General features: G+C 50.4%; 1 protein-coding gene and 1 long non-coding RNA gene across 3 annotated transcripts in view; both read left to right on the top strand.

Moving 5' to 3' along the window:
* The first annotated feature begins 7,909 nt into the window (after positions 1-7,909).
* Positions 7,910-27,560, top strand: part of SMAD3 (SMAD family member 3) — a 111,728-nt gene continuing 92,077 nt past the window's right edge. The window contains exon 1 of one of the 2 annotated variants that reach the window (XM_081831294.1): positions 7,910-8,683. In XM_081831294.1, the coding sequence (XP_081687420.1) occupies positions 8,478-8,683 (206 nt within the window). In that variant the 5' untranslated portion in view covers positions 7,910-8,477. The remainder of the gene's footprint in view (positions 8,684-27,560) is intronic. The other variant, XM_081831293.1, reaches the window with a different exon arrangement.
* Positions 8,691-25,642, top strand: LOC115939653 (uncharacterized). The gene is made up of 2 exons (XR_004074429.2): positions 8,691-12,247; positions 13,091-25,642. It is a non-coding gene; the product is annotated as an uncharacterized LOC115939653 (long non-coding RNA).

Genomic DNA, 27,560 nt, shown 5'->3' on the forward strand with positions numbered 1-27,560 from the left:
GAGATGGAAGTATAAAATACGCAGCAGATTTCATAGACTTTGTATGAAAAAGAACATAAAATAGAGATCACTTAGACTTGGGAGTTAGTGCATTAATGTTAGGTAAGACTCCAGGGTGAATACAATCACCCAGGGAGAGACGGTAAAGGGAAAGAGGCAAGCATCTGGCTCTGGGGAACATAAACCCCTATGGGAGAACAGGGGAAGAGGTCTGAAAAATGTATCTTTATGCACCTGCCAACAATGAGAGCTGTGATTCCTTACCTCTGCAGGCAGCTCTCTGCTCTGCGCCCAGAGGTCTTTCTTTCAGCAGGGACCTCTTTTCATTGGTTGATTTTAGACGAAAACAAAAAAAAGTCACAGCTAAAGCAAAGCGTGGCCCCCCTTGAATGGAACTACTGGCATTGAGTAAGACAGTAAGGAAGGAATCTGTTCAGGATTCACTTCATAAAGCTGGTGTGGTGGGGATAAGCCGGTCCAGTAGCTTTGCAGGAGCCCTTTAGTAATGGCATCAAAAGTCGTAATTCTCCTTCTAGGGACTTACTCTAAGAAAATAATCGGAGATGTACACAAAGCACATGCCCCAGAATGTTTAAAGCCGCACTTTCCTTAATACCAAATAAAATTGGGAGCAACCTAGATGCCCAATCATGGGAAATGGGTGTGATACATTATGATAGATCCGTGTGATAGAAGGCTCCTCATTCACTCAAAAGAATGAAGTCAGTGTCTATTTATTGACATAGAGAGATGTTCATGATATATTCAACGAAGAAGCAGGTGACTGTAGAATGGCTGTTTCTAGTTAGTGGTTGTGGTTTGTCTTCAGGGCTGTCTGGCAGGGTGCCTGGATTGTCTAAGGGAGGCCACTCACCGATGCCCCCTGGCCATGTCTCAGCGTCCTCTTTTTGGAATGGGGGTGATAATCACACCAAGGACAGTTGTAAAACCTATATGAGTTAATGTCATCCATGTAAAGTGTTTAGAACAGGGCCTACCACTTATAAGACCTCAATCTGGGTTAGCCTTTATTGCTATCTTTTTTTTTTCTTTTTCTTAATGATTTTATTAATTTATTTGAGAGAGAGAGAGAGAGCATGAGCAGGGGCAGAGGCAGGGGGAGAAACTGACTCCCCACTGAGCAGGGAGCCTGATGTGGGGCTCGATCCCAGGACCCCGGGATCGTGACCTGAGCTGAAGGCAGACGCTTAGCTTACTGAGCCACCCAGGTGCCCCCTTTATTGCTATCTTTAGAAATATCTTTGAGATTCAATTCGCATATCGTACAACCTACCCATTTCAAAATGAACAATTCACGGGTGTTTAGTATATTCAAAGAGTTGTGCAACCTCACCTCCGTTGATTTTAGAGCACTTTCATTACCCTAGAAGGAAACTCTGCACCCCTCCCCACCCCTCCGCTGGCCCCCAGGGCAACCAGTAGTAATCCACTTTCTGTCTCTGTGGATCGGCCTATTCTGGGCATTCCATAGAAAGGGATTCATACAACATGTGGTCTTCTGTAACTCCTTCTTTCACTTAGCATTGTGTTTTCAAACTCATCCATGCCCTAGCGTGGGTCAGAACTTCATTGCTTTCTTATTGCAGATAGCCTTCATTACTGATGCCGTTACAAAGCTTGAAAAATGTCCCTACCATGCAAACATTTGATTTCTATAACAAAGCACACTACCAAAGTCATCTACCCTCCTTTCAGTTAGGTTGAATCTCTTGGAAGAGGGACAGCTTTTCTTTGTTTCTTTAACTTCTATTTCATTCCTTCAAAGTCTGAGTCAGCCACAGGATGTTTGTTTTCAGATGCTGAGTCGTATATAAGGTGCAGAAGGTGCAGAGTGTTCTAGGTGTGTGTTCTGAGAAGTAAGGACTCTGCTTCTCCTTTCACATACCCATGGCCTGACTACAAAGAAGCACTGATGGGTCCCCGGACCCCCAGGAGCATGCGCAGTTGTCTCAGACCTGACAGACTGTCCAAAGACCCACTGCCTTGTTCCCTTCCACTTTCCAGAACTTAACAGTCCTCACCCGACTCCCCTGTCATCCTACACGTTTTCTCTTTCTCTTTTAAATCTTTTTAAAAATTGAGGTATAGCTTTGATGTGGTAAATGCTATTCATTTTAAATATATAAATAGCATGCCATTATATTAAAAATAATTTGAAGGCATACAATCTCACTGCCTTTATGGAACTATGTTTTCATTTTGGCACACTGGTGGCTGTCCGTGTGTGTGTGTGTGTGTGTGTATGTATGTGTGTGTGTGCTTTTAAAAATAAATGCAATTAAAATGAACCAGCAATTTTCCAACTACTAGTTTTTAGGTTCACATTGTAAACTGAACCCTGGACTGAGGAAGATCCTGGGCTGAAGCCAAGGCTGTGTTTGTGACTCTTACTACCCCAGAAAATAGGAAAGGGAAAACACAGTGACCTCTACAAACATACACACATACAAGATGCAAACACAAAAACACATGGGCCCAGGGAGTAAACTAATAAAACATATACCTGTTTCACTTACACATATAAAGCTGGACTCTGTTAAATACTGTGATCCAAACAAGACAGATCTCAGAGGCATGGGCAGACACAAATATCACACACACACACACACACACACATATCTCAACAACACCTGTGTATACAGATTGACCAACACACCAGGATATACACAGTGGTCAAGTTGAACACACACACACACACATCCTCCCCCAACTCCGGCAATTTCTGAATGCTGGGAAGGAACTCTTGCAGAACTCAGAATAGCTCTGTGAACCCTGCCCTGGGCTCCAGCCACCTGCCTGCAGGCCCTTCCTGTCCTCCCTCGCAGCCCTGGCCCCACACCTCTGTGTGCACACAGCTGCAGGTGACCGTTCCTAACCCTAAGTCCAATGTCTTCACCCAGATTCCCCCAAGTCAGACCTGGTCCCTCCCAGTACCTTCCTTGGCCAGTGTCTGCACCAGCTCCTTTAGCCACTGGCTCTGCTCCCAGAGGCACTCTGTCGTCAACACCAGGAACCCCGCGGGGGGCTCTGGGGACAGAGGGGTGGTGCTAGGCCGGCAGGCTGGGGTCAGCAGTCCCATTTGGGTAACAGCAGCAGAGCTCCAGGTGTCCCTGTGCTCTGTGAAGTGGCCTCAGTGACAACCATCTTGTGGCAACTGCGAGAACTTCAAACAAGACCCTGTCCTTGAGGTCCAGGGCCCAGAGCCCGGCGTAGAGCAGACCCACAAATGGCGTTAGTCCCCCTGACCGTCAGTTCCCTATGCTGTCAGATGGAGCCACCCCTGAGTCTGCATGTTCCTAGGGGTGGCTATGAGGTGGGACATGGGAAATAATTTTGACTGTGCTCTCCAATGTGAGATATCATGATCACTGGGCTGGAAGGTTCTGGAAACTTGTTAAGGCTGGATAATATTCCGTTGTATGTAAGTAACACATTTCATTTATCCGTTTCTCTGTTAGTAGATACTAGAGTTGCTTCCACCTTTGGCTATCATGAATAATGCTGCTATAAACAGTGTACAAAAAGCTGTTGGGGTCCCTGCTTTTGCTTCTTTTGAGTGTAAACCTAGAAGTGGAATTGCTTGATCAAATGGTAATTCTTTGTGTAGTTGTTTGTTGTTTTTGTTTTTGGGAACTAGCATACTGTTCACCACAGTGGCTGCCGCATTTTACATTCCTGTCAGCAATGCACAAGGGTTCCAGTTCCTCCACATCTACTCCAACACTTGCTATTTTCTGTTTCTTTTTTAAAAATAATATCCATACTAATGAGTGTGAAGTGGTGCAATGTGTATCTTTTTAAGACATCTTTCAAAATGGGGCACCTGGGTGGCTTAGTCATTAAGCGTCTGCCTACGGCTCAGGTCATGATCCTGGGGTCCTGGGATTGAGCCCCGCTTCGGGCTCCCTGCTCGGCAGGAGGCCTGCTTCTCCCTCTCCCACTCCCCCTGCTTGTGTTCCCTCTCTCGCTGTGTCTCTCTCTGTCAAATAAATGAAATCTTAAAAAAAAAATGTCCACAGTTGTTTTGTGTGTATGGAATTTTCTGCATAAGTACCATTATGTTACTTATCTCATCCTCAGTGTTGCTATTTGCACTTGGAACTGTTTTTAAGATCCATCCATTTGCTTTGTGTACACAGAACTCGATGCTTCTAATTTGTGCAGAGTACTCTGTGCTAAGCACCAGCCATATCCATACTGTGTGTGGAGCGTACTGTGTGTTTGTAGCAAGCTCTTAACATGGGTTATTGGATTTCTTCCAGCAAACCTCAGAGGTAGGTGTATTATTTCCATTTTATGGAAGAGGAAACTGACATACAGAGAGGTAAGAGACTTGCCCAAAGTCACAGAGCTGAAAGCTGAACCAGCTGGAAATTGAACCCAGCTCTGTCTGGTGCCATGGGTGGGTTCCCATGTGTAAGGGGCTGCACAGAGCCACAGACCAAGGCGCTCTCTCAGGGGAGGCCACTCCGATGAGAGTTCTAGTCCTGCCTCGACTCTGACTTAGATCCCTACTGCCAATCACCTCCCTTCACCAGATGTCACTTTACATCTGTGTAACATGAAGACGGGACAATTTTAAAGTTCTTTCTAGATTTGCCACTTGTTGATTAAACACCCTTTAGCTAATGGAAAAAAATAATCAGAATTGAAGTCATGTGTTTGTTTCTCTCCAGTGTTCTACCTGGGACCCACTCCAAATACATGAGAACCCTTTGGCAAGTCCATTTGCGAAGCAATTCCTGATAGGACTGGGAAACAGAGTCGCTGCCTCCGGCCCCATCCCACCTCTCTTGAACTTTGTACTTATGGTGATGAAAAATTAACTGGGCTCATGTTTCCCTTCCAAGGACAACCTCTGCAAAAGCTGGCCTGGCTGGGCCCCAGGAGACCAGGCACCAGAACAGAGTTCCTATCCATCCGGAGCCGCCCACCCATTCACCACCCAGAGTCACAGGAGCACACAGGGTCCTCTTGGCCCCGGAGGGAGGAATCCATTCCTCAGCCCTCCTCACTGCTTGGTTGAAAATGGGCTTAGTCCCTCGACTCTTCTTGTGGAGAGACTAAGCCCAGAGGAGAAAGGACTAGGCCAGGAATGGCCTTTGCTGGACTCACATGTGGGTCCGGCCCTGTTTTTCTGCATGCACAGCTGTCCCTGTCACACGGATGACGGCATGTGAAGGAAGTGCAAGAAAGCGTCGTTCAGCCACACTAACTAGCTGCTGACTAGTTATTTCCTCCCCTCGGGAAAATGGGAGGGCTGAAAAGGAGCTCTTCCCATGCCCCGATTTTAGAGGGTTAGGGACACACCAGGCCCTTCCACTCCATTTAATTTTTGGATCTCTTTGGCTCCTGACCTCCGTGGAGCACATCCCCTACCTCTACGAGACGTGGCTTCTGCCTGTGTGAAATGAGATACTCGTATCGCAGGAGGGCACTTTTCATGCTCTTTCTAGATTCACTACTCTGCACAATAACAACTGTTTGCTCCGTTCTTACAGCTGAGAGGAGATGCTCAGTGAGGTGAAGAGAGCCAGGACGGAAAGTCAGGTCAAGTCACTGATGGAGCTTGAGGTCCTCTTACTTCATCTGACTGCCTCACAACAGTCCCAACTGCATGATTTGATATTCAGGTTAAAATTAATATTTTACAATGGGGGGTGATGCCTGTAGGGGCCCTTTCTCCCAGACACACGCCTCCCATACCTTGGTGCTTCTCTAGGCTGTGAGCTCCCTCAGGGGCCTTCATCTTCCTTTGCAGCCTTCCCAGAAATGAGGAGGAGGGCTGCAACCCAGAGGCATCCCACAGATGCATGTCTAACAGAACTGTTCTCGCTTAACCGCACACCACTCTTGGTGGCATCAGCCCCTGGGGCCCCAAGGTGTGGTTCTAGCCCTTCAGAGCACTTGACTGTTCCGCAAAGTTTTTCCCAGGAGATTCCCACAACTACCACGTGAGGTTGAGAGGAAAGCTATTTCTGGCCCTATTCAATAGGGGAGCAAACATTCCTCCTGCTGCCACAATAGTGCACCTGCCTCAAGAACTTTTGTTTTGCAAAGAGCTCTATCAGTGATGTCACCTTTGCCGGCCAGGACTCTGGAAGGCAGCGAGCTGAATGCACAGGCAAGAATGTGGACTTCGGCCTCACAGAGCCCTGGGTTCAAATTCCACCCCCCCCCCCCCGCCCCTGGAATCCTGAGTAAGTATTGTAACGGCCAGGTGCCTCGGGTGCCTCACCTTTAAATGGGAGGCACAGGGACATCTACCTTGGGGGCCATTCTGAGGATTAAAGCAGAGGGCAGCATTTGGGTTACCGGGAATGAAGAAAGCCATCAATCCATGTTGAGTGCTGTTTCCTTTTCTTCCTTCCTTCCTTCCTTTTTTTGATGAGGGCTGGGAAGAAGGGAGTGAAACGTCACACTACAGGGGCTGCAGGTGACCCGAGGTCTAGCCAGAAAAGGGAAAGCCCCACTTGGGGTTCAGGGGTGGTCAGGGCCAAGAGGCAGGGTGAGTTAGGAGGGGAGTGTGGAGGCCACAGCCCTCCATCGAAGCAGCTGACAGGCCTGTGGGAGGCCCTTCTCTCTAAGGCAGGGACCCCTGCAGCTACTGGGCTGATTTTGTGGATTGGGCCACACCTCACAGAGCTTTGTAACTCCCCACCCGCTAGCGGATAATGTCTTTCTCACCAGGGGGGTTTCCTGCTGTTAAAAACAAACAAAGGCTGTAGACACCGGGCTAGAGGCCTGGCAGGGGAGGGGCAGCAGGAGAAACGACCTGAGGGTCTGGAGTGACTCCTGACAGCCGCTACGGAGTTTGTGCGTAGAAGCCCCTAATTCTGCTGGTGGGGAGACAATCCCCAGGTACCCCAATATCCTGGGGTTTGCTTCCCACCAAGCCTAAGTTTGAATATAGAAACCTCCCGAGTACTCCCCCTCTGCCCCACTTTTTGCGAGTTCGCAGCTTTGGAAACAAAGCTCTCTCCTAGTTTTGGGGGTGTCGAATTTCGGATTTTTTTGTATCATAAGATTGCAAACACTCAGTAATGTAATTTCCCCTCCCCCAAGATAAATTCTAAAGCGCCCCCATTCATTCCTTCAAGAACGCAACAGATGTCTTTGAGGCCCATTTTCTGTCAGGGACTTGATTCACAAGGCCCAAGGGACCCCCGGCTCCGGCTATTATCCAGGGAGCCTCTGGGATCTCCAAATCCCCTCTTCTGAGAGCCCCCCACCCCCCATCCCAACTCTCTCCTTCGCACACAGGCTCGGGGCTCTCAGCCGGTGTGATCTCACCGATGAGAGAATAAAAAAACAATAAACAAAAAATCAACAACAAAAAAACCCCAGCTTCCGAGGCTCCCGCGCCGCCAAGGCCCCTGCCCGGGAACACCCCGCGCGCATCCAAGAGCGCGCCCCGACTTCCTGGGCCTCAGCGTTCCGTGCGCCCTTTCTGGGACCCGGGTGCCCCCCAAGGGTGCACCGCCGGCCTCTGGCCGGACGGCGCTCGCTCGCTGCCAGTCTGGCCCTCTCCAGCCCGCCACTGCAACCGAGCTTCCTGAGTGTGGGTGCCGAGAGTGGACGCCACGGCGGGAGCCCGGCCCTCCCCTCTCGCTGCTCGATTCCCACGACTTCTTCCCGGCGTCCGCCGGCCTCGAGGTCCGGGCCGCGCGGGGTCCTGCGCGCACCAGCCTGGGCCGCCGCCGGCCCGGGTCGCCCACGTGGGCCTGCTCTGCGCCGGGCGGGGGAAGGCCGGGCGCCCTCCCGGAGGCCGGGGGTGGGCAAGGCGCCCGGGGATGGAGGCGGCGGGGCGCGGGGGAGGAGGCGGGGAGCCCCGGCGGCGAGGGGGCGGTGACAGCGCTTGGAAAGGAGGCTGCACGCGGATTTGCATGAAACACAGACTGGGAGCGGGCGGGAGCGGCAGAGGGAGCGGGAGCGGGAGCGCGGCGCACGCCCCGGGCCGGCCCAGCGAGCGAGCGAGCGAGCCGGGAAGGAGGAGGGAAGCGGGGAGGCGAGGCTGCCGAGGCGGAGGGATCTGCGCATCAAAGCGAGCTAGGCGAGCAAAGTTTGGCTGGGGGTTGGACTTTCCTTCCTGGAGGCGGCACCCAAACAGCTACCCGGTGCGGAAACCCAAACTTTCTTCTGCCACTCTGAGTCTCGCGGCCGCCGCCTCCACCCCGCGTTCGGGGCCTTCCCGACCCGGCGCTGCTGTCGTCCGCCCGCCCGCCTCCCCCCAACCTCCTCGCCGCCCTCCTTCCCGCCGCGGGAGCCGCTCGGGGCGCAGGGCCGCGCGCCGAGCCCCGCTGGCTGCAGCGCCGCGGCCCGGCCCGGAGCACGGGCAAGTTCGCCAGGAGTTGAGGCGAAGTTTGGGCGGCCGAGCTCTCCTCTGCGCCCCCGGCGCTCCGCCGCGCCCAGCCCCGCCGGGGGCGCCCCTCGCCGCCCGCGCGCCCTCCCCAGCCATGTCGTCCATCCTGCCCTTCACCCCCCCGATCGTGAAGCGCCTGCTGGGCTGGAAGAAGGGCGAGCAGAACGGGCAGGAGGAGAAGTGGTGCGAGAAGGCGGTGAAGAGTTTGGTCAAGAAGCTCAAGAAGACGGGGCAGCTGGACGAACTGGAGAAGGCCATCACCACGCAGAACGTCAACACCAAGTGCATCACCATCCCCAGGTGGGGGGCCCTAGCGACCCGGGGGGCGCGCCCGCCCAGCCCCCTGGCGCGGCGGGGCCGGCCGGGTGGGTTGGAGCGAGAGGGCTGGTGTGTGTGTGTGTGTGTGTGTGTGTGTGTAAGGGGGGGCAGTGGGAGCGCGGTCCGGAAGGGGCCGGGGGGGAACCCCAAACAAAACCTTCTCTGGATTTGCAAAGATTCAGAGCCTGGGGCTGCCACGGGGCACTCTCACTTCCAGACCTTACATTCATTTTTCACCTCCGGGAAAGGGGGGTGCTGCTGGAATTGGCCGCCCCCACTCCGGGGAGCTGCGGGCTAGAAGTTGAGGCCCGCTTTGTTCAGCTCCGCGGGCCGGAGCCCCTCCTCCGCCGCCGCCTCCCGCCCCCGCGGCCCGCGCTCGTGGAGGTGGTGGTGTCCCTCCCTTTCTTTCCTTCAGTCCTGTCCCCCCACTTCTTTCCTCCGCAACAGGAATGCAGTCCGTACAGCTGGGGTTGTGGGTGAGGAGCGGGAACCTCGTGATTGACAGATTCCTTCTTCGCTCTCTCTTTGCCTTCGGGATTAGCATTTTTACCGAGTATTTTTAGACTCCGTTGTGCCAGTCTCCCGCCCCCTCGGCACACACGCACTTTAGTTGCAGCGCAGTGCTTTCAAATGAGAGACAAGTGGCAGAGGTTAGGGTCTTCTCTTCTCCCCTTCCCCCCTTCCCCCGACGATTTTTTGCCTGGCTTTCAGCCTGAGATTGCAGGCTGATGTAGGAGAGAGCGAGCTTGGAGCTGATCAGATAACAAAACGCACCCCAAAGTGGGCCTCGCATTCCTGCAGAGCCCTCCTTCCCAAAGCGCTTTGCCATCTGTCTGGACCTCCTTTCTCCTCCGCTTCGCGCTAGCTGGGTCAGGCGGGAGCTCACAGATGGCTGATAGAAGGGGTCAGTGACTTTTCTCCACTCCCCAGGGCCTTCTCTTAGTTTTGCTGCCCCTGGCTGGGAATTGGGGGGGGGGGGTGTTGGCGGGGGGGGGTACATCTTAGCCTCCCATCTCTCCCTCTGGGCCCCCTTTAAAGTCTGACTCTGCACCAAAGGGAGTATGTGTGCACACAGGGGTGGGATGTCCTTGGGGGTCCCAGGCTGCAGAGGAATGAGTAGAGAGAGGGTCTGCACGGCCTGAGCCCCAGAGAGAATGTCGGTTTTGCTGCCCGGCCAGGAGTGGACTGCATCCTTGGCCACCTGCTTGGGGCAGCCGTACACGGCCTACCAGCCCTGTGAGGCAGGCACAAAGCAACATCTGTCCACAGGAACCCAGAACAGGCCTCCTCTGGAAATAAATGCCACATATGGTGGGAGTGCTGACTTAAAAAAGTAATATATTTTTTTTAACTGGGTGGATCCAGTCAATAAAGGGGAGGGAAGGTGGTGTGTCGTCTGGGAAGTGCGCTCTGGGCGTGTGATCAGGAGCCAGAATTGACTTCAGAGGAGGTGGTATGATGTGATGGGGTCGTGAGCCTTGGATTCTGGGCCCAGCTCTGGTTCTGAATTCTTCTTTATTCCTTTGGTTGTTGGGGGGGCAGGGGTAGGGTGAATGAGTGTCATACTTCTCCCATCTGGGGAGGGGTGTACAAAACGTGCCGTCTTACCTGTCTGGGTGCATTGAGGACAAGTGCTTTGTGCTTTGAAACAGAAAAAAAAAAAAAAGAAAGAAAGGCATCAGTTACAAAATGAGCAGCTGCATCAAGTGTTTTATAGTTTACAGAGCACTTTCACATGGTTTTAATGCGATCAAGAAAGAAAGAAACTCCTGGAAAATAGATAAGGCTGTCAGACTGCAGATTTATTCTCCTTTTTAAAGTTGAGAAAACTGGAGGAGGGAAGTGAAAAGGTTTGGCCTGGTGGACTTGGGACTCCACCACTTGTGCTCCTTTTTGTACTGTGCACTGCTCTCTACTTCGAAAGTTTTGAATGCATTCTTTGCTGAATGCTAGAGCACAGTTAGCTTGGGATGGGGGCAGCCGTGGATCTTTGTTGGTAAGGTTGCTGATGTTCTGTCTTTGGGTTGGTGACTGCTTGGAGGAGAGCCCTTGCTTTCTCTTGCCTTGGTAGGGGTTTGCCCTCTAGGGAAACTTAGCTGGGGCCTGCCTTTTCCTCTTCCAAAGTCCTCCACAGCTTGAGGCATAGGAATGCTTTGGACATTTCTGAGAGTTCAAGCTAACTTGCGTCTGGCCTTCCCATGACTCTGATAGGAATGGGGCATCTTCCACCTGCCTTGGCAAGGGCCGAATACGAAGGTAGATTTTGTTTTCAACCTTTTCTCAGGGAAGCCCAGTTGCTTGGATGGATCCAGACAAAATGGATTTCCATCCCTGGATTTTGTGCCCACGCCTCTGGGTCACCTTGTCTCCCTTGGCAACGGCTGCCACTGTTTTGGTCGTGGGCAGGAAACTAAAGGCCACGTCTTGGGGAGGTGTCTAGCTGGCCTCCATGTTAGTGCTATCAGTGTCTGCTAAGCCCCAAAGAGTGTGGTGGTGTTTGTCCAATTGTCTGCTCTCTCTACACTACCTTGTATAACGAGGGCTTTGGAAAGTTAACCAAGGGATGTTTAACCTAGTTATCCCATGGTGTGTGGGGGATGGGGCACGGAGTGGTTAAAACTACCCTGGGGTTTCAGGAGACCTCAGTCTGGGGAGATGTGACAAGCGTGCTTTGGCTAGTACGTAATTGTGATCAGCAACAGCAACCTTTGGCAAGGACAGCCGTATCCTAGGGTCTTCCAGACTGCATGCTTGTGGGTGTTACGCCGGCTCTAACCTGTCTCAGTGATCAGGAGAGCTGGAGCGTTACAGGCTTACCGATACCAAGAATGTGAAAGAGACCTGTGCCAAGGAAGTGGTAAGAGCTTGATTTAGATACACCAGCAGAGAGGCTATCAGGACACTCTGAGGTCTGGCAGTCTGGGCAGAACTTAGACACGTTGTATAACAGCATCTTACGTGTCACCTGCCTGAGTATCTAAGTAAAGCAGCGAGCATCTTCCCTGCCAGTTGGTAAGCATGGAGCCCCAGCATTTACTGTGGAGAGGAAGAGAAGGTGTGCGCATGCTAGGTCAGTAATCAGGGGCCAGGCACACTTAAGAATGACTGCTCTGAAGGACACTGGTAACCTGCGCTTCCAGTGACGGGCTCCATGCCTTGGCCCGGTTGTTGGGAGCTGGACCAAGCTTCCAGTCTGGTTGGTTTGGAAGGGAATTCGAGCTTTCTTGTGTCAACGTCCAGAGGAAAACGGGGAATTGAACCAGACGCCAGGTCTGACACATTCCATCTCCTCTTCCTTTGTGAATCTGTTCTTTGACCGTGGCCTCCTGCTGTTAGCCACCTGGACTTCACCAGTCTACTCTCACCCTCGGGAGAAAGGAAAAAGATCGTCATCTTGAAGGCTCCTTTCTCAGACGTCTGGGGGCAGACCTATTACGAGGGCTGCAGGAGTGGCTTCTTTTTAATACCCTCTTGACCTCCCTATCTCCTGTCCACCCACCTCTCTCGCTGCGGCTCAGAGCACCATTCTGGTGTAGCCCATGGAAAGTAAGTCCACTTCTGGCTGCCGGGGAGGTGGTCCATCCACTCCTTTCTCTGGTTAACCTTGATTAAGGGAGTTTCACACAGGGAGCTGGGAAGAGGAGGGACCCCGCAGACCCCGGTAGCTGACCGGGGGCTGGCTCCGAGCTCCGGCTGAACCTAAGAGCCACTTGATGTTCCCTTGACATTTGGAACCTTGGAACTTGCCGCTTGCGCCCAGGAGTTAAATGTTTAGGCCAATGCATGTTGCAGACAGCCCTTTGCTCACAGTTCCTGATCAGAGGTTACGGGGTTGGATCTTGTTGATTCATTGATAGTTCTTGGCCTCCTCCCAGGTCTGAGTCAATATTCCGGGCAATGGGAGAGGATGCAAAGGTAAATTTGAGATGGCTCCTGCCTGTGAGGAGCTTCCATTTCAGTAAGGGAAACATTGACAAGGCATTATTTGAGGGTCTAACTGCTATTTCTTTTTTATTCTGCACCCCATCAGAAGAAAAATGAGTTCTAGCATGGAGTGATTTGAGGGTGGGGGTGGGGACTAAAATGTGTCTTTTAAATATTGTGGAAGTCATTGTTAGAAAACAAAATAATGGCAGCCATCTGGTTTCGCCAGAAAAAGCCCAGAATTCAAGTCCTGGATCTTGCCATTTTCATATCTGGATGGATTTAGGAGTTCCCGTTAATGTCTCAGAGCCTTCATGTCTGCACCTGCGAAATCAGGATGATAGAAGGCCTATGGAAATGTTTTGTAAACCAGGGAGTTTGACAGATATAAGTGTTATGTTTTTAGCCTTCTATGTTTATCACTCATTCATAACTAAATTATTCACTCATTTGTTAAATATCTAGTACCATGAGCAAGGCAGGACACCGGTTCTCAAGGAGCTCCCTGTCCAGAGGGGGAGACGGACTTGGCCAAAGGTACAGGAAATGAGCTACAGCCGAGGGATGGACAAAGCGCCCAGGGATATGGGGACAGACCGTTTAATTCTGTGGGAGGGGGTGGGGAGAGGAGGGAGGGGTCAGTGCAAGGATTTATTATCCAAAGGAAGTTTCTGGACTACAAACATGATCATGTGAACTTTTGGGTACGTGGTGATACCAGTCTACAAGAATGAGGATGTCTTTATCTTCTTCTGTCTTTTGCTAAACTGAGTACTGTTGTAAAAATGTTACTTCATGGCCTGCATGGAAGGGCCAGTGACCTGTGTGCGGTATTTACTCTGCTTACAACGTTCTGTCCTTGAAGTAAAAAGTAATTTAGTATTGCAAACTTGAAATTCAGGTTTCCTCCGTGGGAACAGTGACTTTAGATATATTAGCTCAGAATATAACAAAGAGTGTCAGTAAAAACGGGGTAACTTGTTGATGATTGTGGATACTTAGAATTTCAGCATTTTGGTGTGACCTAGCTTTCTGGGTCTCTGGTTAACACTTGGCTGAACTAAATCCTGTAAGCCTGAGTTTCTGCGTGGACATAAGAGCTTTGAATGATCTATTTTTAAAAAATCTTCGCCAGGATGTCAAGTCTCCAATGAACATTTTAATCATGGAAAAAAGTCAGCCAATATGTATGGTAGTCATTTAGTTCTGATGAGAAATGCAAGAAGCTGATGAAATGGAGAGAATGTGGCTCAAGCTTATCACATCAAGAATCCAATTAAAATGAGTTTTTGAAAAATAAATATTGGTTTAATAATGTAAACTTGTAATTGCTGTATTATTTTAATGGAAATAAAATTAACATGATTTAATGGACTGAGCGACCATTAATTTTCACTTGTTAATTTATTAGGGGATTTTAATGCCACGTAATGCACAATACAGCCATTGTTCTGCGTGAGCTCCTTTATGAAAGAAATAGGACCAAGCAGCGCTGGCTTTAAAAATTGAAATCAGACTTTATTCCCACTACCTTATTCCCCCGTCTTTTTTTTTTTTTTAAAGATTTTATTTATTTTTTAGAGAGCGAGCGAGCGAGAAACAGCATGAGAGGGGAGAGGGTCAGAGGGAGAAGCAGGCTCCCCGCCGAGCCGGGAGCCCAATGTGGGACTCGATCCCAGGACCCTGGGATCATGACCCGAGCCGAAGGCAGACGCCCAACCATCTGAGCCACCCAGGCGCCCTTCTCCCGTCTTTTTTATCCACTTCTCCCCCAGCCTCCTATGCGTGCTGTTAAGTTCTCTGAAATGGGTTGCAGCTTTCTCAATCAACAAGGCTCATGATTAGTCCTAATTAACTTTTGTTCTTCTCTGCATTGAGGTATTGAACTATTAAAAAAGAGAGAGAGAGAATAACTCTACCCCCTTCCCCAAATCCATATCTGATAGTATTAGTTGGCTGGGAGGAGAAGCACCCAGGAAGGTTGCTCCCGAAGGCAGCCTGGGCCTGGGAGGTTTTCCCAGCTTGTGCAGACAGGAATGGCTTGTGCTGTGCTGGATGGTACCAACTCCTCCCCCAGAGAGGGCGGGGACTCATCCAGTGACCATTGAGAGGTTCCTGGCCATGGAGCCTTCAATGTCTCCACCTTCAAGCACAGTGGTTGCTGGAAACAGTTGGAAATGGCCATATGAAGCCCACCCCGCTGAAATTTGGTTTCTCATTTTCCTCTATGCCAAGTTACAGAACAAAGATCCCCAGAGAACTCGTCCCGTTCATTTTTCTGCTTTCCTGCATTGTCCCTACCTGGAGCCAAACCCCGTGCTAGGTGGCAGGGGTGACATAGTGAAGAAGACAGGCACCATTCCTACCCTCTGGTAGCTTCTAGTCAGCCGGCTGCCAGCATGGGTTCTTTGCATTTGTAATAACGCCCTAGGTGTTCTCCCTAGTGAATTTGTAAATGCTGTTTTCTTGATGCTAGAGAGCCGAATCCCTCAAGCTCTACAGTTTACTGACTCCCGACAAGGGTAATTTGTGTGTGTGCACGTGTGTGCGTGAGTGTGTAACATTACTCTTTGTTTTGATTTAATTAACGGTTTTAGAAATAACAAACCTGTGGTACAAGTCACACTATCCGCTGGTGATTATCCGAGGCCCCTGCTGTAAACTGGAGCCTGCCGCGGTGGCATACTGCTGTTTTGACAGACCCAGTTGAAAATGAAAACACAGTAGAAGCCTATTAATTAAGAAGTTTGGCTAATTCTGGACTAGGCTAAAGTTTGTTTAGCAGGCTTTTCTCCCCATAAATGCTGTCAAAGAAAAATTCGTTATAAACAGGGCTTTGGGGGGTCATTTTGGAGGCAGGAGTCAGCAGACCTGGGTTAGGTTCTAGACTTAGCTCTGTTTTGGATTGGCTGGGTGACCTGGGGCAAATTGCTTAACATCTCTAGGCCTCAGATGTTCTCAGTTCACAGGTGAGCTAAGCCTTATTGGAGGGCCTTTCTAACACTAACGTGGTTTTCATGCAAACATTTCAGGAGCTCCCATTTGCATGCATTCCGTTGAATAATATGTCACAGGTCTTTCTTAATTATTAATATCCTGAGAGCCTGTCAGTCTCGTGCCAGGTAATTTATACAAATGAAAGTAATAAAACTATAATCCAGTCTCAATTTTGATTATGTTGCCCTTCTCTGCTCCCTGCCTCTCCCTTAACCCTGTGAGTCTAAATCCCTGAAATTTAACTACCAAGGAATATAAAAATGACTGAATTCGAGGATAAAGACATGAAGGCTGTGTGTCTTAAGATGCAGCAATTTTTCTTCTTTTGTTGCTATTTTTGGCCATTCTCAGAGCAGGAAGTTTACTTACACTAATGACCACAGACGCCTAAAAATGGCGAAATGTTAAGAGGTAGGCATTATAAAGGATACCTGTGGAAAATGTTTGCTCATATGTCAGAGTTTACCCAGGAAGCCTCCTTTATTTATTTTCAAGCATCTATATAAAGAAAGGCTATACTTGATTTTGAAAGCATTGTGCCTTTTGTTAGGCAGCATGGAGGTTACAAGTTGAAACCCCAGCTAGGGAATGAAAAGTGAGTTTCCCCCGAAAAAGTACTTTTTCTGTATCCCCTGGCCCTCCATGCTGACATCAGGCAACTTTTTCTCCTACTGCTTTGCTCACAGTTGAGGATGAGAGTACTGTTTAAGATACCTTTGAAACCTCCAGAGCTATAAATCTGGTCGCTTTTGCTGTTCCTTGTTGCATCACCGATTGCCAAGCCAAGTTGTAGCTCTGAGGTGTCATTTTTTTTTTTTCTTTTAGACTGGACTCTTGAAAATAGTGATGCTTTTTGGGTGTGTGTTTTTTAAAGATCTGTTTTTACACTGTCACAGCTCAAAAATGCCAAAAGACATTTTTTCCTTAAAAAATCACCTCTGGGCTAGGCCCAACTGTGGAGTAATGGATCCAGAAAAGACTTTCTGAGTAGTTACAAGTGGCTGAAAGCAGGCCCTGACAATGGAAATTGGGTTTTTCCTTTTGCTTCAAATCTTTCCCATTGAAAAGTCTCTGACCTGTGTTGAATTCAGACTCAAGGTGAGCCTTATTTCTCTGTGTGCATGGGAGGACAGGGTGAGTTAGTTTCTCCTGCTATCCCTTTAAATTTTGCACATAGCCATTTATCTCTAACCAAACAGATTCTTAAAATATTACCTGGGGAGCAGGGGTGGGGGCGTGGGTGGACAGGAAAAGCATGGTAATGAAGAAAGAGCAAAGGGGACTGGAGTCTGACGAGCCTGGGTCTGAGTCTGCCAGTTGCTGGCTCTATGGCAACCTTGGGTACATTTGCTTCAATGTACTGAACCCGTTTCCTTATCTGTAAAATGGGGATGGGACCGTCTGTAAAATGGGGATGGGACCGCCGTAAATCAACCAAAATGAGATGAAACATCAAGCCCTTGGCCCATATTTGCAGCTCACGGCCCATAGTAGGTGCTCAGTAAACACTCATCTTTCCCTTTCAAGGGGGATATTTGACAGATAGTGTCAGTTGATTCCAGCAGGGGACCCCCCGCCCTTGCTCTCAGAGCTCACCATTTGGAGAACCTCAGTTTACATAGTAACAGAATCCACCTCCAGCACGTAGCAAGGGCACCTAAGCATGCCACTTGTTGGTTGAGGGCTAGGCGAGCCACTGGAAGAGAAACAATTCATATTCTTGGGTGGTTCTGCCCTCCCCCACCCCTACTTTATTGTCATTTAAAAAATTGTTTGGCTGACTAAAAATAATAGTATTGAAAACAAACTTTGATGAATCAGTGCTCCTGGAGCGGGGGATGGACAGGCCCCTGAAGAAGAAACACGGTGACTCATGCCCTTGTCACCGATAGCCTGCCCGTAAGTGTGTGGAAGTGCATGATGTTTATTGTTGCTGGTGTTTTTTTGAGACCTGGTTGGAAAGCAGTTCCGGTCCCAAGTTCCGGTCCCTCACCAGTTGGCTTGGTGGTCAGCTGGTGCTGACCATGGCTCCGAAATAACCTAGACGCGGGTGGTGGTACCCTTCACTGCCCTTAGGTGTGCACAAGAGAGGACTCATGCCTACAGGGCTGGGCTTTGGCCCTCCTTCCGGGTGTGCTCTTTCTCATGTGGCAGAGCTGTAGGGCCAACAGGGTGGCCCATCTAGAGCCTGCATCTCCTCCTTCCAGGCTGTGCTTTGGGTCCTGACCCTTCAGTTCCCTGCCCCGGTGGTCTCAAGACTGTTTCCAACTCCTGTGTGGGCCTCTCCTAGATCCATCTGCCCAAGGAAGGGCATACTGCCTCGGCCATGGATGCGTGTGCACCCGTAGGCCTAAGGTTCTGACAAGGCGTGCAGGGCACGGGGTTGGAGGAGTCGGATGGAATTCACGTTTGTGGTATCTGTATGGGTGTGCATGAAGCCCCTCTGAGTGTGTGTGATGGTGCCAGGGGGTAGGCTGCCATTTGGGCCCGGTTCTCCCTGAATGTCCGAATTCCACTGTGAAACCAAGGGGTCAAGGTGGGCCTTCCAAGGTTGTCAAGGTGGGAGGATAGAATATATTCTATTTATCAGTTTGTTACCTTGATTTCTATCTTTCGAATATGACATATGGCATGTGGGCCTTTGCATGTCCTCTGCTTGGCACCCACCAGTGGTGAAGCAGGCCTGTTTCTAGCACCTTCTCTCTGTTGTGGAGCCACGACTGAGACCCAGCCTAGGTGGTACCACTGTATGGACAAGACTCTAGGGATTCCCTTCACCTTGAACCTGGATCGGAGTGGATTACAGATCAGGGAGAAGGCAACACGTATGGTAGCTGCCTGTCTCAGAAGGGAGTGGAGCGGAGAGCAGGACGCCGGCTGGTGCATTTATTTGTGATGCATTTACTGGGCACTGACGTTGTGTTGGGCCTCGGGGGATATGGAGACGTAGAGGTGAGGTCCTATCTCTGAGCTGCATAGAGGCAGAAAGGGTCCCACGAACCACAGTTATGGTGGGCTTGTGGGACAGACACTCTAGTAAAGGTCACACAAGTGTTGATTTGGGAGCCCCGAGGAAGAGCAGCTCTCTTTTTGGGGGGAAGGTAGGAGGCTTCCCAGAGGAGGTGGTACTCCAGCAGGACCTCGATGGATGGATAGAGCATGCGCGTGTGGCAAAGGCTGCCGGGCTCACTGGCCAGAGGGAGTGCGGAAGGATATTTCGGAGTGGCTCGGCCGTGGAGGGGGGTGTGGCCAGGCCGTGGAGGGGGGTGTGGCCAAAGAGGGAAGGCTTCCAGAGGCCAGGCTTGGCGTTTGGACCTTGCTCTTGGAGCACCTCGGGGATTTTCAAGTAGGGGCCAAAGCCACCGCGTATTGGGACTTCATTTCCTCCCCCACCCGACAGCCAGTAACAGCAGCTTTTCTGCCTGAGTTATCCAGGTCAGAGTCATAATCCCTTACACCACCATGTGGACAGCTTTAGGCTATGTCTGGGCCGGGGTGAAAATAGTGTTTTGTTCCCCGTCAGGGGAGAAGACTAGCTATTCAGCCAGGAGGGTTCTGGGAGCCCAAGTGTTCAGGTAATTAGCTGGTGAGTCATGGCCACCTCTTGCCATGTATTCCTTGGGAAAGTGAGCCGAGCGGTGCCTGGTCCCTTCAAGCAAAGGCCTCGAGACGAGATCTCCACGTCCCCCTTGGCTTCGCCTGTGGCCGGCACAGCGCCTTAGGTGGAATGTCCCCGGACAGGGTTCTTTCGTTTCTTCCTTGATGACCTGACCACACTGCAGTCAGCAAGCATGCCTCCGTTCACTCCTGCAGACTCACAGAATGCTGTCTAAGTGTCTTAAAAAAACAGATTATATTCCCTAATAAGAGAGCAACATCATTTACTTAAGTCAGTGTTGTTCATTTCTTTTCTTTTTTTAAAGTTTATTTATGCTGCTTAGTCATCTCTGCATCCAGCATGGGGCTCGAACTCACAACCCCGAGATCGAGAGTCGCAGCCTCTTCCGACTGAGCCAGCCAGGTGCCCCAGTGTTGCTCATGTCTGTTAGCCCTGAGAGCAAGCAGAAAGCACGCTGACCATTTAGAGATTGGGTACAACTTACCGTATCTGGTTAGAGTCAGCTTTCTGTTGGTGTTGTCAATGGAAGCTGACAGGTTTTCAGAAGATAAAGTTTCGTGTCCATGGACTGCTACGGTTCATGGACCATTTTTGAAAATGCCCATAGAGCCCTGCTTCTGAAGGGACAGCATACGACAGTGGAGAGCCTGGGTTTATGTTCGGGAGATGCATGTTCAAACTCCTGCTCCTGCACTCACTGCTTTGGTAACGCGGACACATCACCTCGCTTCTTTGAGCCTCCTTTCTTCATCAGTAAAATGGGAACAATAAGACCTTCCTCGGTAGGATTATTGACGTTATTTATGTGAATGAGCTATGCATTCAAAGCACTTGCAGACTGGAAAATATTAGTGTCACTTCCTATTTCTTTATGAAGCTCAGCTCTGTCGTATTGCTAAAGATGCTTTCTGACAGAGACCGACTGAGGCTTGCAAGCTCACACCCAGGTTTTCACAAAGGCCTTAGAGAAAAATCACAGAGGATGTGCACAATTCAACTGGAGTATGCACTCAGAGTGTGCATGCTCTGGGGCCTGGTGCCAGAAGCTTCAGTGAGCTGATGCTCTGGGCCTTGCCTGAGGATTTGACTCAGCTGTGTCGACCTGGGGCTAGTCACCTGAGCCCTCTCACCTGGGGGTGGGACAGCATGAACTGAGTGCTGACAGTATGCCAGACGCTAGCATGGGCCACCGATCAACTGGTTGGTCTTCTTTCCCCATCTGCAGTACTCAGAGAAGGATGGGTTACTCACGATCACCGAGGAGGGGCCTGAGGCTTTGAGGGGTCAGCGTCAGAGCAGGAATCTGAGCTCAGATCCCTGGTTCCTGACCCTGGCTGTCTGCCCCCCCTCCCCGGCTCCCCAAGAAGGGGCTAGCATTCTTACCATTTTCAGCCTCGTAAGCAGGTCCAGGTGATTGCCTGGGTAAGTTGCTTTAGGTCTCGTGATAAGAGATGGAGCTGGATTTGCCTCAGAAGCTCTAGCCTTTCTAGAATCCAGGGTGACGATAGAATTTATTGAACAAACTTCTAAAGACACTTCTAAGAGTGAAAAGGGGCAGTGCTGTTATTAATTAGGGCCAGAAAGTGAGCATAAGGCTGGACTGTCCAGCCAAACCTGGGTAAATAGGCAGCCTGAGCTGCCCTTGCCTCTGTGGCAGCCGTTACGCCACCTGCCAAGGGAACTGGGAGCATTAGGTCAGCCAGTTCATACAGTACTGCTAAAGGGTAAGGGACTGTCTGAGTTACTTACTGCGAGTCCAGGTGAAGTGACTTTGCCTGAGGTCATTTAGCAAGTTGGCAACATAATATTTGAAAATGGGATGAGGCCTTAGAAATAATCACAGTGAAGTTAGCACTAGAGCTTCCTTAAGAGCTGGAGTTAGGGAATGTTGGGCTCTGCTGATGGCTACTCTGGAGGGAAGGGGACAGAGGGCGGAGGTGGGGGTGGCAGCGGGGAGACCGTAAGGCATTCACCTGGCTCTAGAATGTCTGCATCCTCTACAGGCTGTGTCCCTTCAAAGCCCAGGAGAGGCCCTCAGGCCCAGTGAAACTGAGATGATATTTAATGGCCAGGAGCAGAGACTTCTTCTGGAAGCTGACTTCTCCCGCTCCCCTGTTCCCATTTTAGAGGCCTTGAGGATCCCACTGGCTGGTGGCTGGTGCAAGTTTAGTGGATAATCCTTCTGCTAAAGAATTTTGGAAGGCATTGAGGAAGGAATTAAAAATAACAGCAAGCATGCCTTTTCTTTCTCTTTGATTGTGGTAAATGCATGGAATGTGCCAGGGCCTCTGTGGAGCACGTGGCCCCAAATAACCCCTCTGGCCAGTGGAATTCTGTAGAGAACATGGAAGGGCTATGAGCCATTCCACTGCCACTTTATGTTCTCAGGATTTGTTCCTGTGATCCACTCTTGCCCCGGATAACTTGTTGGAAGTCTGGAGATGGACTTGAGGAGTCCTCTCTGTTCTCCAAGCAAACGGCTGTTGTAGGGGAGGCCCTGTCTGAGGAGCTCCAAGGAGAGCCACTGGAGTGACAGAGAGGAGCGGTCCCAGGCTGAGAAAAGGGAAGTGTAAATTCAAGCCAAACTTGGCGGCACTTTCTTGGAGAACTTGAGCTGATCCTGTGGAGCTCTGCTCGTCATCCTCTGTGGCTACGCCGTGTCTTATAAATAGAACAAGATGCGTTCTCACCCCCCTCCCGCCCTTTCTCTACCCCACAAACACAAGGAGGCATGTGTGTGGGTGAGTATGGGCAGGGAGTATTAATTATTTATGTTCCGGTTCTTCGGAGACGCATCGTGGGAACCGGGCCCTGGGCTCCATGGAGACGACCAGGCCATCTCGTGGGTAAGGCTGGAATCTGTTGCCAGCATTCCTGACCATCCCACCCTCTCGTCCGTAGCGGAGGCCCTCGGCCCCTCCTGCCTGTTGCTGCCCTAAAGCCAGTGGGTCCTTCCCTCTCTGGTCCATCCCATAGCCTGTATTCCGTATCCGGGCCAGCCTCACTGCATTAGGATACTTTGGGCTGCAAGTCACCTGAAACCCAACTGACACCTTCAACAGTGTGGAGGTGTATTCTCTTTACGAGGTTTGGGGGCAGGGAGGTTTCAGGCATCAGTAAGGACTTGGGAGCCTTCCATCTTTCGGCTCTGCCATCTTCAGCCTGAGGGTTTCTGCCTTCAAGCTCCACCCCTCTGGGTCCAGTGATGACCACAGCTACTCCAGACACTACCCTCCTTACACATCCAGGGGGCAGAAAAGGCTGCTTCTCCTTGGCAGGGGGGGTGGGGCTGGGGTGGGGGGGGGTCTCTCCAGGAAGAGCCTCCTGGGATCTCATTGGCTAGTGCCGTGTCACGTGCTGTCATGGGACCAGTCATGGATTGTGAGAAGCCTCTTGAAGTCAAGGATGCAGACTATTTCTTTGACTCATTACTGTACTTAGTACCTGCTAGGCACTTGGTAAATTTCAGTCAGTACTTGTTGATTACTGCTTACCTTCTTTTTTGAGAGGATTCCTCAGCACTCACCTGATGGCTTGCTAATTCTGAGGTTGTGGTGGAAAACCATTGGGAGACCAGTTCCTGCCCCCACAGAGCTTAGAGTCGAGAGGAGATGGAGAAACAGTTATGTAATTGTGTGTGGAGCCTCTAGCCGGTGGATTGTGGCCGTCTGCCATGCAGCGTCTTTGGAAGAGGTGTGAAATTGGGGTTCAGGGAGACATGGATGTGTGACTCACAGGGAAGACCCTTGAGGCCTCTGAACGCTGTGCCTGAGGGTGGCATCTTGTGACCCAAGCCAGGTGGCTTTAAGCAGTTCAGACTTCTGTCTCCACCCCTCCAGTCTTGTTTTCCTGTTGACAAAATGAAGGCAGAAACTTGCCCTTGGGTATGGAGTGGGGGCAGGGTACAGAGCTGAGAGCCTCCTGCCCCCAGGGGAAATTTTCTAAAGGTTCTTGTGGTATTCTAGCTTCAAAACCATGTGCAATTTAATGGCACGCTTAGTTGTCTTTGTGAGTCTCACTGGCTTTGAATCTGCTGGAAACTTTCTCTGAAAGCATATAGATGAAGAAACGAGAATTCTATAAATATTGTAGCGGTTAAAAACAAAGTGCTGGCTGATTCATGTAATTTTTTGGTTGTTTTCTGATGGAACTTTCTGCGGAAATGGAATACCCTGGAGTCTTCCTGTCACAGAAAGCTAATAACTGACTTCAGGTTGGCATATGCGTTTTCATTTCAATTCAGAAAAAAAAAAACAAAAAACAAAAAAACCCAAAAAACACCACAAGAGCCTGTCCCAAGGCCTCCTGTTTCATTTTCCTATTGATCTAGATGCTGGGATAACTTGGGACTCCGGGGAACATCTCAAAGCTAATTAAAGATGTTTGCTTGAGGTTTGCCTGTTTTTCTTGCTTGATTGAAAGAGTTGCCGTTTTTGCTTTTATTGTTAAAAAAGAGAGAACCTAGCACCACTGCTGATCCACGAGGTGGGGGTTGGGGGTGTTGCACACTTCAGTAAACACGGGACGTAGTCCTCCTGCCCTGTTAACACGGTCCGTGCCACCCCCCCACCCCCGCAGAGAGGCACCTTTGAGCATAGGCCTGGAACTAAAGCAGCTACTTTTCCTTGAAAATTCCCGAGTTTCCAGGAGTCATGGCCAGGTGAGGCTGGGCGTGAAGCCGAACCAAGTTGTTCCATTGTGAGGCTGGATCTGTTTGATCAGCTTTGGTTCTGAAGTTAATGGCCCGAGTTCCCTACTCACAGAGGGAGAGTCAGTATGTGGGGAGCTGGAGGGCCTGACTGCCATCTCAGGGTGCCCCCAACCCTTTGTTTAACCACGGCTGTGGACCAGTGGTCTCAGATGTTTACCATCGCCTGTTTATAAGAGGGAAGTGTGGTCATATTTCTATCTCTTTTGTGGGCTGCACGGTTGCCTTACTGGGACTCATGTGGGAAGTGGTTACCGTTAGGAGGAGGGTAAAATAACAGTACTCACAAAGGGACTTTGATCCAAGAATCCTTTTGAATGTCATCTTTTGGCCACCATGTTTTTAGTTGCATTTTTTATTTTTTGCCTATTGGCCTTCACTTCAGTAATGAAAAGAATCAAACCACAGGCTGGACCGCGTGCTACCCCAGTTGGGCTGGATCAAAACTGCCCTGCATGCTGCTCCTCTCCCTGGGTTTCACGGTGGGGGTGCCCCCCAGCTCTGTGTCTCTCCATGGCTAGAGACCCTCCGTGCTGCTGCGCTCTGGACATCAGCACCGGAACGTCCCAGCCACACCTGGAATTGGGACCTATGCCTTCCCTTTCTGTCCTCCTCCCACAACCTACACTGGTTTTCATCTTCATTCCTCTCGGAGCCACAGGTTCAATGAAGTGTCGAATCCTCTAGAAAATAGAGGTGCAAATGGAAGAAATGCAGTCTCTGGGTCCTGTTGCTTCTGTGAGGCTGAGGGGCCCTCAGCCACTCCCTGGTGGAGATTGGCTTTGGGAATTCGGGAAAGTCAGCCTGGCTCCTCTGGGTATTGGTCTTTGCAGCTACAAAATGACAGGCTTGAGAGAATCTCAAAGCTATAAATCAGCTGTAATATTTTCTGACTCCTCTCTTCCTTGGCTTCTGGCCTTTTGCTGTTTTCTTTTTTTTTTTAAGATTTCTTTTTTATTATTATTTTTTAAGATTTTATTTATATGAGAGAGAGCACAAGCGAGCATGAGTGGGGATGGGAGGCACAGAGGGGCAGAGGGAGAAGCAGACTCCCCACTAATCCGGGAGCCCGACACCGGGCTCGATCCCAGGACCCCGAGATTATGACCTAAGCTAAAGGCAGATGCCCAGCTGACTGAGCCACCCAGGCGCCCCTATTTATTTTTGAGAGAGCGAGCAAGCGTGAGTGCATGCATGCACATGCGGAGGAGAGGCAGAGGGAGAGAGAATCTCAAGCAGCTCCAGTGAGCCCGGAGCTCGACTTGGGGCTCGATCTCGGGACCCTGAGATCACGATCTGAGCTAAAACTGAGAGTGGGACGCTTAACTGACTGCAACACCCAGGCACCCATTTGCTGTTTTCTTGATGCACTTGTTTTCCTAGGGGACGAATCTAAGTTTTCATCCGATGCTCTACCTTCAGAGGTGGTCCATTCCTTAATGATCTTATTTAATTCCATCATAGTCATTGTTGAACTCCCCAGAAATTTACTGAGCATCTTTACGTGGTGGTGGGACCAGACGCTGAGGCTCCAGGAGTTGTAAATGCACTGTTGATTTGGACAGGTCATGCATACTTCTCCCTTTCCGAAGCTTCCAGGCTTGTGGTGGAATGAGGCCCACCTGATGAGGATCTCCTCCTTGCTCCTGGGCCAGGGGATATCAGTCCGCAGGTAGAGAGGAATTCCCATTTAGTCTGAAGCACACGCTTCCTGTGCGTCTAGGCACCAGCTGCATTCCACCCGCGGTGCCATAAAAATACAGGAAGGAAGGGAAACGTGTTCGCAGGTTGGTTAGAGATTTTAAACCGACAATCAACTCTCTCGTATCCACAAGAAACCAGAATCCACCACTGGCTCTCGGTCAGTCAGGCCCGCCGCTCAGCTCAACAGAGTGCCCTTTCAAAACTGCAGTAAGATCCTCTTTGCTAATGGCTTTTTCCATGAACCCCAGCCAGCAAGTATATTCTTTGAGGATTACAATTTGACTAACGCACTCAGGAATCTTTAGAGAGAAGCATCCTTTTGTCCTCAAGCTGTTTCAAGACCACTGAGGCTTGGAACCTTCCAGAGATGAACTCGACGATGGCATCTGAAAGCATCCGATAAGTGAACAACAAGGGCCTTCCCGCGACGCTGCTTTTGTCAAGAGTCTGTCTCCTAGGGGCTGCTCTGTGCTGTCAGGAGAGAGACCTAGAGGCAGAAGGCCCTAGTAAGCCAGCTTGGTGACTTTGGGTGAGTCACTTGACTAGCCCGGCCCCTGCTTTCCTCCTTTACAGACCAAAGGCGTTGGCTTACCAGGATTTTAAAGTTTCTTCCACTGTAAAATTCTAATTCTTGAGCTTGCATTCAAAGAAGTGACTTGCTCTGTTACTCATTCAGATAGTTTCGGGATCACTGTACAATCGCTGTGGGGGCTAGAGATGGGGGCCCCCAGAAGACAGAATGGAAAAAGATCTGAGGTTCAAGGTGAGCTGTGGTAACTGGGACTCCTGCTTCAGAACGATTCACATTTGGTTGTCAGGCTCACTGTAGAAGGTCCTTAATCCTGGAAGCTTTATAAACACTGATGCCCAGACCGTACCTCAGATCAGTGAATTCAGAAATTTTGCAGGCGGGGCCTGGGAATCAGTATTTTAAAGTTCTCCTGGTGATTGTGGTGTGTAGCCAGGATGGAGAATCACAGCCCTAGATCTTATGTAAAGCTGTGGTTCGGTGTTACCGGCATCTGTCCTGGGGTGGGGTGGGGTGGAAGTGATCGTGGTTGCTTAAAAAATAAACCAAAAGCCCATGCACTCAGCAAAGTTCTAGATTCTAGAAGCGTGTTGGTTTGGCAATCACAGCTGCCGATACCCTGAGGTTTAGAGCTCCATTTCTCTCGTATCTCTGGGTCAGTGGTTTCTCAACATCTCCGAAGTAGCAGAACCATCTGTAGTTGGTTATTTCTGCTCAGGAACCGCTGAGCCCTGAGCGGGGGGTGGAGCCAGGGTGGGGGGCGGAGGCAGGGTGGGGGTGGAGCCCAAATGGATGAGACAGGCCATTACACACACCCACACTTTTTTCAAGAAACGCAATCAGAAGCCTTGGCCAACGTTGGCTTACCTCCGTTGTCAGATCCTTGGCAACGCCCCGGTGGATTCCAGGGGCTATGGAAACATGTAGGCTGTTGTTTCCTGTGCTTCAGTGGCGGTGGTCCTGACCTTGGTTGAGAGCATCCACAACTTCATCAGCTGTAACATTTAAACACTCCCATCTGTGCCTGGTTGTTACTGTTTCCCTGCAGGGCATCCATCCCTGCGGCCTAAGAAATCTGATGGGGCACAGCTGTCCGGGTTCAACATTAATGGAAAGTGCCCAAAAGGGGAAAGGAGGAAATGTGAATCTCTTTCAGGTGGTGGTTCGGAATGCAAAGGTGCCTCCTAAAGTTGGTGTGAAGTGAGCCACGGGAGAAAGGAGAACTTGTCAGTCCTGATCAACTCCAAAGAGCTTCACAAAGTTGGGGGGGGGGCGGTTCCAGGAGGTTCTAAGATGACAACGTTTGAGATGCAGGTGGGGACACACGGGCCAGATGTAAGTTGCCATTTTTGAGATGAGTGGGGAGTGCATCAGTCAA

The sequence above is a fragment of the Leptonychotes weddellii genome, chromosome 9 (assembly GCF_054177405.1).
Source record: "Leptonychotes weddellii isolate Sample4059 chromosome 9, ASM5417740v2, whole genome shotgun sequence".
Classification (NCBI taxonomy): Eukaryota; Metazoa; Chordata; class Mammalia; order Carnivora; family Phocidae; genus Leptonychotes; species Leptonychotes weddellii.